Here is a 14,126-nt window from a genome sequence, read left to right as displayed (position 1 = left end):
ATCCACAATGTGAAAAGGCAAAGCCTAAGATGGAATCCCCAAGGGAGGAGCAAGAGAGGAAGGCTGACATCCACACGGGAAAGCGATCTTTAGGCACATCTCAGACAGAATGGAGCATAGCTGGTTTGAAGTAGAAGTAGAGTCGGTAGAGAGGATCGTCCAGAAACAGAAGTAGAGCCTTTCACACTTCGCGGCGGCCAGTGGGAGGCTACGCAATCGTGTACGCTATTAGGGTGAACGAGGCTGATAGACAGATAGATAGACAGACAGAGAGACACAGAGAGAGAGAGAGAAGTTGGAGGGTGCCACTTCGTTACCTTAGAATTACAAACTCCTATCTTCTCAGTGCTTGGTTTTGAGAAATTTGACGTAAAAATTTCCCATGTCAAGCTTATTCGAATGCATTTCTTTGTAGATCTATATATTTATAGCTATAACGACTCCGAATAATCTTACAATTTTGATAGAGAAGATATATATTTGGTTTCTGACCTCATGGTCTTAGTAACTCAAAACGGCCAAAAAGGTCACACAAAACAGTGCAATTCCAAGGTAGCGACTTGTGTTCTTCGTCTTCTTCTTTATTCGTCCCTTGCTGTTTATGTCCGTCTATCTTGCTTTCTCATAGCTCCAACACTCGACCGTCATAATGTTGATGTTTTTTTTTCTAAATTCATACTAAACTAAATAACATCTTTTTTAGATACGTTCACAAATACATTATCAACATCTTTTTGCCCACAATTAACCATCATATGTACAGTATAACACGGGTAGCTCGAATTCGTCGGGACCGGCCTCGGTAGTTCGAGGGATCCATAGTTCGAGGGATAGAGATAAAGAAACCCCCCCCCCCCAAAAAAAAAAAAAAAAAACAACAACCCCCCCCCCCCCCCACAAAAAACAACAACAAAACAACGGGACCACAGGCACAGTTCGACGGGTGCGTGATTTCGAGTCTTCTGTGTTCGACCTGTCCGTGTTATACTGTAGTTGATTACATGCATTAAATCACGACACAGGCCACGATAATTTAAGACGCTCTACTCATTCTTCCGGAGTTGGGTGTGATATCAGTATCAGTCAGACTAACCAGAACTTCCCAAATACGTCATCAGATGGTGGTGAAAAAGGCATAAAACTACCCGACAAAACTTCATATAGCTGACTCATACATGAAGGCCCAACTCTGTGGAAACTTATATTTGGAATATATTATCTTTCCTCCTCACGCGCGCTCACATGAATATGAGTTTATGCAGTTGCGTGTGCCGTAAAACTCTTACTTAACTAAAATGTTTGTTCCTTGAAATGTCACCATTTACTAGAGATAGATCTAGTTCTCTGTGAACACGAACGAGAAGATTCAGTCCATAATATCAAATTATGTATAAAAATATAATTCTGCCCTTGTACTTGTAGGAGAAAGTGCGATACTCTTAAGACAGTACGGTGGAGACTACTGAAAGGAGTTTTTAGAGTAAAAATACACTCTGCTCCTGTAAAGTGAGAGTAAACTGATTTGCCTCCGCCCCCAACAAAGCTAAAATAAAACAACAACAACAACAACAACAACAACAACAACAACAACAACAACAACAACAACAGCAACAACAACCCTTCCCCCCTCCCCCACCCCCCGCGAAAAAGCAACACGAAAACAAACAACCAACAACAAACACACAACAAAAGAAACAGAACCAAACAAAACTTGTACTTTCTTTTTAATTTAAAAAAAATTTTAAATCCCGAAACGTAGGCATACATAGAATCTAGATCTATATTGATCTAATATCTAGATCTAGATCTAGATCTAAATCTTCCTTATTATTTCTGTGCATGTCATGCGTATTACAATATTATTATGTAGTCCTGGTCGAAAACAGGTTTGGAAGTGAACAGACAGGACCAAGCCGACACATGTATTAGCATGAAAAAAACAACACTTCACGTAAGTCTTTCTAAAGACTAAAGTCACTTGAATTTCAAAATTGCGTGGGCTTATTTTCGGGATTATCATCACCTTAAGGTATTGCAGATGTTTAAGTAATCTTCTAAAAGTTTTATGAACGAAGCCACGAAGGGGCCAGTGTAAGGGGAAATAACTTTGACTGTCAAGGAAAGCGGCTGTAACAACCATCAAGGAAGGGAGCGCACAGACTTGCCCAACAGTTTTATTTTGCTTTATTTTCACGAAATCGCGCAGAAAGTGAAAGGTGGGTTGATTTCTGCTTTTGATATATTAATTGCACTCCATTTGCTGCACGTACGACGCGTGTATTAAAGCAAGATTGATCAGGATCTGTTAGAATCTATCTAAATCTACATATGATGTAGATCTATATAGCTGCAATGATTGATTATGATGGATAATATGATATGATTGTCATTGAATTGTATTGTGATGAATCAACGACAACAAATCATTCCTTTCACACTAGATCTAGATCTAGATTCTATATCTAGATATCTACTTGACTAGAAATTTAGGTTGAAGTTGAAGCCGCCCCATAGATCTGGTAGTAGGCCCTATGTAATGCCAGTTCTTTGCAAGGTTCATGTAAACACACGCTAAGGAGCCCTCGCAAACACCGTGTGTTCAGGCGGAGACTACTATAGACTATATTAGTCACAGTCAGGGTTGTCGTTTGGACCCAAATCCCAGAAACTTGGCTCTTTTGGATCGTGTCTGGCCTGGAGAATTTCATTTGGCTCTCTGGGCCGTCTGGCTCTTTTTTGGCTCCAATCTCCAAATATTAGGGTTGGGTCGGGCTCGCAAAATTAGCGTCCACGAGTAACGAACTACTCGATGGCACTACCCGCAAACGAGCGGACGGGTAATGAACAGTCCGCTTGTGAAGAGTAGTTCGCTACTCGGTACACATCGGACAGAGACAACAGTTCGTTTAGCGAGCGAGCGGATGGGCGGACCGAGAGACTCCATGCATTCGAGTGGGCGGACGGACGGACGGTAGCGACTCCTTCCATTGCATACAACTTACAACCCCCCGCGACCCCCCCCCAAAAAAATAAATGAAAAAATCACCCTCCTGCCTCACATTGTAGCTAGGCGTTCATGGCGGAAATTTCTTCCCCCCCCCCCCCCCGGCCTTTGCGATAATTGGAATGTACACAGTTTGCCCCACACACGAGGTGAAAGGTTACACATATAATACTACGTCATCAGCCTCTCTCACTCCCTGTGGCACCGCTAGGCTAGTGGCTTGAAACATTAGGCCTAATTAACAAACAATAGACCGTGGACCTAACCTTGTGTCGAGTATCTCATCTGCTAGAGTTCGTTTGTTTGCCCGCCATCCCAGTGAATAAAATTGTGGAGCGGACCCAAAAAACGAACTATCTTGAGGCTTGAGGTCCGCAGTCCGCTCGCTGAGAGAGTCAAATTGTTGAGTGGACCCAAAAAACGAACTGTCTTGAAGTTCGCAGTTCGTTCTCATGGCCGTCCATTACCCGCTCGCTCTGACTGAGTCCGCAAGTAACGAACCCGTCCGTCCGCTCGCCCCAACTCTACCAAATATGTTCAAGAAAAGGGGGAAGAAGCTCAGAGGCAAGAAAAAAACCAAGAGAAAGAATAAAAGAAAAAAATGAAAGTGAAGAAAAGAGCTTGGATTGTTTAATTGTTAAACTAGTTAACACAATTTAACGCTGTCACCCATTTGGTCTGAATTTAATTTACAACCCTTCTACTGTCGTACCAGAGCACTTATTGTCTCGTGCTTGTGTCTCGTTATGTTTGTATATACGCTCTCTGTTCCTTGAACCAGAATTGATTGTGTGCAGGCAGAGAGTGAGAGGCCTGTCATCGTTAAGTGTGTAAACAACGAATGGTCCAGCCGGCGGCCGGTCCCACATCCCGCTCAGTAGCGAGCCTTTTTTTAATTACTGGAGAGGCGAAAAATGTCTTTACATTATTATTATTCGTTCCCAACCACATACGGTAAGCCACCAAGGGCCTAGGTGATTTTATCGGCCTGCGAGAGGTCAGGGGGGAGTCCTCATCTCATGCCCACACATGGGTTATTCTCACCCCGGGTGAGAATAGCGAGACATGGGTTAAAATTAGAGTCACAGAATAAAGGTGGCCATTTGAAATCAATGAGTAGCACAGTGTAGGCCTGTAGTGACTATTCGGACTCGAAGAGTGATGAACTTAATGCTGTGGAGCATCAGCCCTGACCCCCCTCCCCAGGGTAATGCCTGCTAACCTCAGTCCTGATCCCTCTAGGGTCATTTCCGATAAAACGAGGGGGGTGAGAATAGTGAGACATGGGTTATAATTCTCTTATATATTTTCCTTTCAGGTTTCTTGGTGTGTTGACTCTTAGTGCCACTGCTGTTGTCTCAAAATGACAAAGGAAAGCAAAACAATGTCTACAATTAGGCGGAGGAAGGGGAAACAGGTAGCCATAGCCCTGCAAAAGATAAGGGAGGAAAATCCCAAACCTGTTGTTGCATCTGAAGCAGAAATAGCTGCTGCTGAGGTTGAGGATCATTGCTACATGTTTGATGATAAGGTGAGTTGAGTATGTAATGTGTCATGGCAGGATGCTGAATTCTCATGTAAAGAAAACTTTTGAATCAGAGTAAAAGGTTTAAGGATATTATTTTAGGCATATTTGAACAAAGAACGGTGAAAACTTTTGAAACTAATAATTTGTTTACTAATAAAAAGTAAACTTCCATGAATTAAAATTTTGAATATCTTGTCTAATTTAATGGATAAGCTGAAGAAAGTCGAAATTTTACAGACACATTTACTTATCTAATGGTGTAATTTTGAAAATTTGTGATGTTGGATGTCCAAGAGAAAGGTAGTGAATGGGGAAGAGAGAAAAAGGGGCATTTCTTATTCAAGTCTTATCTTCATCCCCTAATAGTTTGTGACATATTCTCTTTTTCTGTGGACAGGTGCTTGGACCCATAGTGCTGAGGCGCTTGATGTCCAACAGTCGTTCCTTGTTTCTTGCATTGATCGTAATCCGCTGCGCGAATGCACTGCTCATTCAAACTCAGTTTGTGCCTGATGAGTACTGGCAGTCGTTAGAAGTTGCTCATAAGATGGTGTTTGGGTAAGTATGTAGGGTGTATCATTTGTCAATAAAATGTTTAAAGTATTTAACCCTTTTACCACCAGGTGAATTTCTCACAAGTAGTTTACCCTGCCTAATTTTACAAAGAAATTTTGGAATTGTCAAGCTAAAGTGTTTTTATGCTGGGGCATGTCAGTATAAAGTGGCACTTACGGATTATCTGTGACATTCCTCTTAGTCTACAGCTTTATCCCTTAGAAGAGAATGATATTTTTTTAGTGTCTGAAACTTTGCTTTGTACTTATGATCTGTTGTTATGTACATTGTAGGTACGGCTACATGACCTGGGAATGGAGAGAGGGGTTGCGCGGATACTCGTATCCCCTTGTGTTTGCTACCCTCTACAAGATTCTCTACTTCCTGGGCATTGACTCAAGGGTTATGCTGGTACAGTGACATTCATTTTGTAAATCCAATCCTTTTGTGGCAAGCTTTCTTCATGACTGGTTTGAAATACAGTAGTCTCCGCTTAAACGAATGCCATACAAAGGCAAGCTCTGCTCAAACGCAAGCTTTCATTTTTTCTAAAACTTTAAACATAGAATGCATGGTCACTTCCTCTAAATGTACACTTCATTCTGTGATACAGGCCAACAGGTAGAGCTTTGCAACAATCCAGACAGCATGCATTATGGTAATAAAGACAAGTCTAGACAACTGGATACTTGGTGAGACAGGTACTCCCACAGCACAATGAAAGTGGTGGACAGCATGTTTACAACTTACGAACACATAGGACAGGGCGAGCAATATATTTGGGGGGTGACTGAAATATCTTTTTAATATCCTTCTTTGAGTGAAGGTGTCTCATTTAGTCTTGGTGATTAGTTAAGCCTGTGATGCGCACCATGTGTCAATGCTATGGAACATTAGATAGGCCTGTAGGATTAATGATGTAGTCTAGTAATCAGCTGGGCTGGAAAAACTTATAATGTACTTGTTCAATGGATCACTAGGAAAAGTCTCTCAGAATGTCTGGTGTCATCCATGCATTTACCGCATTGCAATTAGCCAGTCAGTAGTGGTCACTTGGAAATCTGCATGGCTGAGCGCTCTTCCCTGTGAATATCATCAACTGTTTCTTCGTTTCTGTTCCCAACATATTAGTAAACATTTGTACAGTGAGTTTGTTTTTCTACTTTTTTCAACACTCTTTCAACACCTTTGTAAATGTAACCTGGATCAAGGAATCCTTTATAAAACAGTCAGGTTTCATCGTATTTTTAGTGAAAGCAAACTCCCTCCCCCCCCAAGGGAAGTAACAGTAATCATTAAAATATCTAGGAAATGTGATGGTTGCATCTCTTTTCCCTTTTGCATAGGTTCACATAATGCACCCTTTGGAGCCCGTATGTTTAGGCAGAAACAATTGTATATTATATCTATAATACAACAAAAATCCTACATGTTCTGTTTTCTCATGTGTATTTTGAAACCCTGCTTAGTGCAAAATATAAATTGCGATAGCACATGATCTTTTGTATTTGTTCTCAACATACTTTCAATACTGTACGCTAAATATCAGATTTTCTGTTCCTTGTATATCAGAAGGGGAAAGTGTATTTCTTCAAAATTCTTAAAAGAGTATCTTGAATCTTTTCTTATTTCTTCTCTCTTTTGATGTTGATATTATATTCCTTTCAGAGCTGGTTGTAACGGAGTACAAGTACTCTGGTACTTGTACTTACATGACAATTTTCGGTACTTTTACTGTACTCTGGTACATTTTTGAGAACCAGTACTTTTACTCTACTCCGATACTTTTTATAAAAGTACTTTTGAGTATTTTTAAAGTACATTTTGAGTACTTTTGAAGCTTAATGAAAGAGTGAGTGCCGGTATTTCTGATCATAATTTGCGGAGATCAAAGAACGGCCCGTCGCATTAAAGATCAGCCACTTTCGTGAATGTGATCGCACAAGCATTGTAAAACTCCATGAAATGGTACAATGTTTGCCCCAGACAGGATCACACCGAGGTGTGAACTGACCGATGCGTTTCTTTTCCCTAAACATCGCACTCGCATCTGAGCTCGCCACCTAAACTTACATCACTCGCTGGGTGGGTAGGGCCTACAAGTTTGCTCCAGGCAGGATCACATCGAACTGTGAACTCTTCCCTGACCATTGAAGGCAGTTTTTCTCTATTCCCGAATTTGCGAGACAGCCTGAATTTTAATTGGTGTGGTCTTAACGTAATGGTGCATAATGACAAAGGCAGGGGTGGGGGGGGGGGGGGGGAGAGACTCAATCAAAGATGGAAGGCTATAATTTTTGGACAGGTAAAGGGGAGGGGCAGCTGGATAAACGTAGATCAAGATCTCGAGACTCACGATAGGCTAATGAGTGTATGGCATGCCTCATGCTACTGTGATTGGTCATCAAGGTGACCACTCTTTGCTCGCCATATGTCATAAACTCACCCAGGGGTCACGTCAGTTCATGGGTCACTGTAGATTCTTCCTTGGCTTTGTCGGCTAAGATCCCATATTTCCCATGCTACCGAGCACTGGGATCTTAGACAGAGAAACAGTAGTAGAGAATCTTTGGTTACACTACACTTACTAGACTCTAGGAAACTCCATGTATTTTGGTTTGCCGTGGGCGCCGTGGACTACAGAGTGTGACCAAAATCTGTCTTACCACTATAATCAACTGAAACAGAGTTCTCAATGTATATCTACCAATTTTTTAGGCTACCTAAATTTCTTTTAAACTTTTTTTTTTGGTGGTTTTTGCTTTAAGCTGCTTTGATTCCTTGAGGATTTGTTAATGGAGAATTCAATGCACTTTTCCATTTCTTTACTGGCCATTTTCATCAATTTTATGTTTTCTTAAGAGCAACTTTGTCTTTACATTTTCCAATTTGGATACTTTTCCTGTAGAACTTTCCAACCTCTTGGACTGACTTACATTTGATCATATTGTTTTGCTCAAACAAGTTCTATTCTCAATATCGCTTACTAGTTGTGTCTGTTTGTTGTTTTTTTCAATTTCACGGACCATTTCCACCTACGTTCAGTGCGTATATTCAAATGCTTTGTATACTGTTTACATTTTTAGTAATGAATGGTCTTATTTGTGAAATATACTGGATATGTTATTCAATATGATGTTTTGCATTAGCACTGAAGTGTTTTAGCATATTAGCATTTATGATTTATGCTGTGATCATGGAAGTCTCTTATCTAAAATCTGTGTTTTATGTGATGTGGGCCAGTGGCCCTTAAACCCTGAATAAATACTGGCTGGCTGGCTCACTCACTCTCTCACTTACTGAGTCACTCACTCACTCACTCACTCACTCACTCACTCACTCACTCACTCACTCACTCACTTACTGACTGACTGACTCACTTACTCACTTACCATATCACTTTCATTTTTCTCATCAATAGATCAAAGCTCCCAGACTAGTACAAGCCGTTATAGCAGCTTATGGGGACCTACATTTGTACAAGTTGTCCAGTCGACTCAGTGGCAGAGCTACTGCCCAGTGGTCACTGCTTTGCCAGGTGAGAGTGAATCGGCACAGAGACAAGTGCATGATGGTACTAGAATTTTGAGCTACATTATGTCACAGAAATGTCTTTTGGCTTTGTTGGGTGTTTGATTACTGTACTTATGATTATTGCACAGTATGTAATCTTTTAGCATCTTTTTTTATTGAGATGGATACACATTAATCTTCAAAACTGTTTCTGGTATAATATATTTTACTAATTTCCTTCTCAAATATTTTATATATATGGCATACAAATGATTAAAAATAACAGCAGCAATTGCAATGACAATATCAGCAGCAATACAGAAAGAACAAATATAGCTACAAGTGCAACAATAACACCACAATGATAATAAAATATTTTCCTCAAATTCTGTACCGTTTTACTATCACCTTGAAGATTTTTATCATAGCATACAAAAGAAGAAGACCAATGGTAACAGCATCAACTGCAACTGGTAAAAAAATAAAGTAAAAACTGCTGCAAAAAAAGCAGCGATACAATAATAGCACTACAATGAAAATGAAATGCTAAAATATTTTCCTCAGCTCCTGTCTTGGTTCACTATCTACTGCTGCACCCGAACTCTCAGCAACTCCACAGAGACGGCTCTGATAGTTGGAGCCCTCAGTTACTTCCCTTGGCCAGACAGTGCTTCGTAAGACTCTTTGTTATTTTTTGTGTGGTCTCCAGGCTTTACTTGTTTCTACGTCTCTTATCACTCTCTATTGAGGGGGTGGTTGGTGGGTGCTGTGGAGTGGTGCTCTTTCTGTTTTGTTGCCTAATTGTTACAGTGGGATATGTTTATGATGACAGCTGAAATAATAAGAACTCACAGTTAAAAGACTATTCTCCATTCTGTTTTTCCTTTTTATTCCTTCCAAAAACATGATACTAGAATAAAAAGGCTCATATAATAAAATTTTTATAATAGCCAGAAAACCATTTGCATTGCGTATGTAACTCGGCGATGCTGGAATTAATGCAGTAGATAACAAGCATGTGGTGGCACAGACGTCAAACCACTCTACACTAGACGGATGTCTGTGGTGTAGTGGTTAGGTGCTTTGCTGTTTCATTCCGGAGACCTGAGGTCAGTTCCCAAGTGGTAAGGGAATTTTTATCGGGTATCTCGATCTGTCTGCTGAGATGTATCCCGTTCAGTCTGGGTTGATCCTAACAGGCAGAGTTGGGAGCCCGTCTCCTAAATGATCTAAACTGAGTCAATGAAGTTGTTAAGGTACATACTTTAAAAAAAATGGAGAAAAAAATCTCACACCAGTACATTTCACTCTTGGGCTAATGCTAATGACTCTAAGTGTGTCATGAGCACCCTGTCCCCTCTCTTCATTTCTAACACTCTGCTGTACAATGATCATTGTGTTGAGACAATCAATCAGCACAATGCTTAAATATGTAGAGATTTCGATTTGCTGTCCAGCAGTATGTTATTTTCTCTAGTACGAGTTTTGTTAGAGTGACCCTTTCTGGAAATAATGAGACACGCCTAGAACTAGATATTGTGCTCTCTCTTCTAATTCAAGATTGTTTTTAAAGAATTTTAGAGTATTTTTCTTATCTCTACCCCTTGAAGTCAAACTTTTACCTATGTAATTTGCCTTAAACTGCACTCCAGATTGCTCCGCACATTAAAAACAATTTTACTGACATCACACACCTAAGTAACTGGATCAAAATAATTTTTGCAAAGTGTTTACGATTTCAAACTTCTCTTAGCCCCACTCCTTTTCCTTTCCTTCTTTTGTAGCATTTCTGTCTGGGGTCTTTTCTTTCAAAGTTAAAAAAGAATCAGATAGTTGGTGAGTAAGTTCTACTTCTTCTTCATCGCTCTGTTGTTCTTGTTTGCTGCATTTTTTTGGAATTATTTAATGGATGTTAATTTGTTGATGAACCATAACTCAAACATATAGGCAAAAGTAAAAAAAGAAATTATCATATCTGTCCATGTGCATCACTTCCAGCTTTATACTAAATATATGCAAAAAATTATATTTACCACAGGAAAAGAAATGATGTCTACAAGTTTCTTATACTGGCTGCGCTGTCAGTGATCGTTCGCCCTACGGCTGCTCTTATATGGATTCTCTTGTGCTCCTGGCACTTGCAGAGGCTCTATGGGTCAATGGCCTTCCAGTCTGTGTTCAACGCTTATGTTTTTGTGGGGTAGGTAGCTCAAACCACATTATTGATTAAATATGAATGCCAAGTAAATCCAACAGCTGTTTAGATGAACATCTGTAAAGCAATTTGTCAAAGAAAAAGATGAAAACTTGAAAAAGATTGCGGTGAATAAAATGGTCTTAAGACTGTGTTTTAGTAACTGCATGTGGGTGGTGGTTAATTTTGTATATTTGATCTAGAAAAAAGTCTAGTTTTGTAGCATTTACTCTTTTTGTGTTGTGCACTTCTTAATCAGTTCTTGAATATCTTTTTGTCTTACCCGTTTCTTATAGAGCAGCACACAAGTCACTTTTGAATGCCTAGGTCTTGTAAATAACAATGTCTGGATACTTGGAGAAGAAAGGAAAAATGATTTTTATCAGTGTTTGAGTAACAGGTTTCGTATACTTTGTAAAAAGGAATGTGTTTGACTGTTTTTGTTTTGTTTTCGTTATTTCCGTGCATACTATACTCTTTATTTGTTTAATGTGTTTTACTCTTAATGGTCTTTTTTGCTTCGCTAATTCTTCAGTGGACTGTCATTTGGAGGATCGGTGGTCGTCGACCGGATCTGGTATGGCCACTGGACTGTGGTTCACTTCAACTTCCTGTGGTTCAACGTTGTGCAAGGTGGTGCCAGTATCTACGGGACTCACCCCTGGCACTGGTACTTCCTGCAGGGCGTTCCTGTCGTGATGGGCACTCTGGTCATCCCGTTCTTTCTCGGGGCGTGGAGGGCCAAGAATAAAGTCTTGCTGTGGATTATCTTGTGGATCCTGGCAACCCACAGGTTAGTTTCAGCGTGTTTCATCAGCAACAGTACACAGTTTTGCTGTAAACGGACAAAACGCCTTTTAAAATTTTTTATGCCAAAATTTTTTATTTGATAAATCAAAAGCCTGATCAATTACCCTACTTGTGAGAAAAAAAATCAAAGTGAAACTGTGACTAGTTTGTGAATAAATTTGAAAATCAAATTTCACAATAATGCCTTTTTTGAATGGTTATGCTGAGAAAAAGTCTCTTTATCTCGAAACTGCTGTAAATAAAAAAAAGGCGTTTTGTCAGTATCAGTACACAGTTGCTCACAGCACTCTGAGTTGACCGTTTTACTTGCAACAGTGATAATTCAATAACATGTTCAAAGAAAACGAACACTATTTCTTAGACTCAGAGCAGTACAAAATTAATTTTTGCTGATGTTTCCATCAAGTCATTCTATTAGAAATATCGACATTGATTGGTGAGAATCAAGGTTCTGTTTTGTGCTTCAGACAAAAATGAAGAGTAAACAACAGCAGCACAATCAATGTCAGGGAAAGCTTCTTATGTCTGGATTTTTTTCTTATTCATCATTCTTAAATCATACGGTCTAGCACGCACTTAGCTAAATCAGTGGGACGGGCAAGTTTTTTCATAATTGGATTGAGGCTTACTGAGAAATGTATTCTTTGTTACTCATTTCTGTTGCGATAACAACAACATAATGAAGGAATATTACATTTTTGAATTTCACTGCATTATTATTGGAGACTGAGGTAAACTTGGAGTCCATACATAATAATCATGGTAATACTGAACTTATTTTATGTCTATTGTTTTTATCATTATATTTTGTTCTTTCACAGTTTCCTCCCTCACAAGGAGTTTCGCTTCATCCTTCCTGCTGTCCCCCTGGCCATGCACTACTGTGGTGTGTACTTCCAGCATCTCTGCAGCAAGCCTCCGCTGAGGAAGTTCAAAACTCCGAAGAGCATGGAGAGCGAAACTGTGGCAAACACAAGTTCTGACGCGGAAAAAGAAGATTTCGCAGCGTCAGCTTCTGAGTCACCTCCTTCTGAAATGGAAGGGAAAGAGAAGCAAAATTCGGAGACAGACGATAAAGAAAAGACTGTTACGCTCGAAAAGAAAGATACAGGAAAGGAAAATATTGAGGAAACAAAATCTGGTGTGAAAGACGCAGGGTTGAATCTGTCCTCTGAGTCTGCACCAAAAGAAGTCAGCGATACAGATGGAACAGGGGAAGTGAAGTCCTCCCCGAAAAGTCTCGAGAAGGAGGAGGGCCCGGGTTCAAATGAAAGTTTGACAGCAGCAAAAGAAGGGATTTTGAAGGAAGAAAATGAGAGGAAGGACAGAGTGGAAACAATGAGCCCTTCAGTGAGTTTGTGAGATGTTTTGGATTGTGGTTTTTTTAATTTTACAATTACAGATAAACTTGCTCTAATGAACACATGTCAAAAACTATCACCTCTGTTCAAACGGCAACTTCCCACTTCCCGTCTGTTAGAATGACACTGTTCAAGAGGGCCCCATGTCTAAGATGATCACTTTTCTCCCTGACAATGTATGGTTGTCTGGGACAGGTCGGACTGTATGTGGTTCAAGTCTTAACTTTCCCCCCCCTCCCTGACAATTTTTAGGACATGTACAGCTGGGTTATTTCGATGCCTACCTTTATAAAACCACAGTTTGACAGGAGTCATGTGGATGGTTGGTGGGTGCTCTAGTGCTGTTTTGTTTCTTCTTTCCTGTCAGACATCTATCGTCCTTATCTCTCTTCCTCCTTTTTTGTCTTTGTTACTTTCTTGTAACACCTCTAATCTTTGGCACTAATATGACCCTATTCTGTTGCAAAGTGCCGTAAAACTCTTACTGAAACTAGAACTAAACAGGAGTCGTGGTTTTTACAATATGTGTGAGCACCTGGATTGCATGAAGTGTGCATAGGGATCCATGAAAGCCATGAACACGTCAGAAATGGTAGTGAATATTTAGCACTGCAGTGTGTTTTTCTCTGTTGTCTGTAGCAGCAATGTGATGATAAATTAGAAATACAGTCAAACCTGCTGTGATGGCCACCTGTATAAGAAAATCTCCTGTACTAGAGGTCACTTCCCATGTCCTCACTTGCGTATTTCTTATAATATAATGACACAGTGGAAGACAGCCGTCTGTATGAGGCGGCCACTTTCCTCCTCGACAATGCTTGGCCGTCTTAGACTGCTGTTGGCGTCTCAATTTTCTTAAGTTTTGGAGGGAGCCGATTTCTTGTTGACAAGTTTTAAGCTGTATTTTCTTTCATTTCTAGACACGGCAGGGAGGAATGAAAGGTGTCAATCTTATAAATCCTACTTTATTATTTTTCTGTCATTTCTGTCTCTTGTTTTGGCTTTTCTCAGAATAAAATCTATGTTCTTCTGTTTAACATATAGTTTGTGGAAATACTTACATAAATACTTTTTCTTTTTTTCTACCTTTCTTTTTTTCTAGATTTTATTCTAGCTTTCATTCTTTCTTTCTTTCTTTCTTTCTTTCTTTTTTTCTTTCTT

The 14,126-nt window shown here is 39.9% G+C and overlaps 1 protein-coding gene and 1 long non-coding RNA gene across 2 annotated transcripts in view; one reads left to right on the top strand and one right to left on the bottom strand.

Moving 5' to 3' along the window:
- Positions 1-2,121: 2,121 nt before the first annotated feature.
- The window catches only part of LOC101849591 (GPI mannosyltransferase 3), a gene marked incomplete in the record, with an annotated part of 16,287 nt that continues 4,282 nt past the window's right edge, over positions 2,122-14,126 (top strand). The window contains 9 exon segments of the mRNA XM_013091558.2: positions 2,122-2,216; positions 4,323-4,535; positions 4,930-5,090; positions 5,381-5,498; positions 8,509-8,625; positions 9,165-9,274; positions 10,639-10,800; positions 11,330-11,587; positions 12,426-12,954. Of these exon segments, the coding sequence (XP_012947012.1) occupies positions 4,368-4,535; positions 4,930-5,090; positions 5,381-5,498; positions 8,509-8,625; positions 9,165-9,274; positions 10,639-10,800; positions 11,330-11,587; positions 12,426-12,954 (1,623 nt within the window).
- Positions 11,670-14,126, bottom strand: part of LOC118479206 — a 105,360-nt gene continuing 102,903 nt past the window's right edge. The window contains exon 3 of the long non-coding RNA XR_004859550.1: positions 11,670-12,634. This is a non-coding gene — a long non-coding RNA (uncharacterized LOC118479206). The remainder of the gene's footprint in view (positions 12,635-14,126) is intronic.

This window comes from Aplysia californica, unplaced genomic scaffold (assembly GCF_000002075.1).
Source record: "Aplysia californica isolate F4 #8 unplaced genomic scaffold, AplCal3.0 scaffold00040, whole genome shotgun sequence".
NCBI classification, from domain to species: domain Eukaryota; kingdom Metazoa; phylum Mollusca; class Gastropoda; order Aplysiida; family Aplysiidae; genus Aplysia; species Aplysia californica.
Note: the sequence above shows the minus strand (reverse complement) of the source record. Positions and strands in the feature narration are given on the sequence as shown.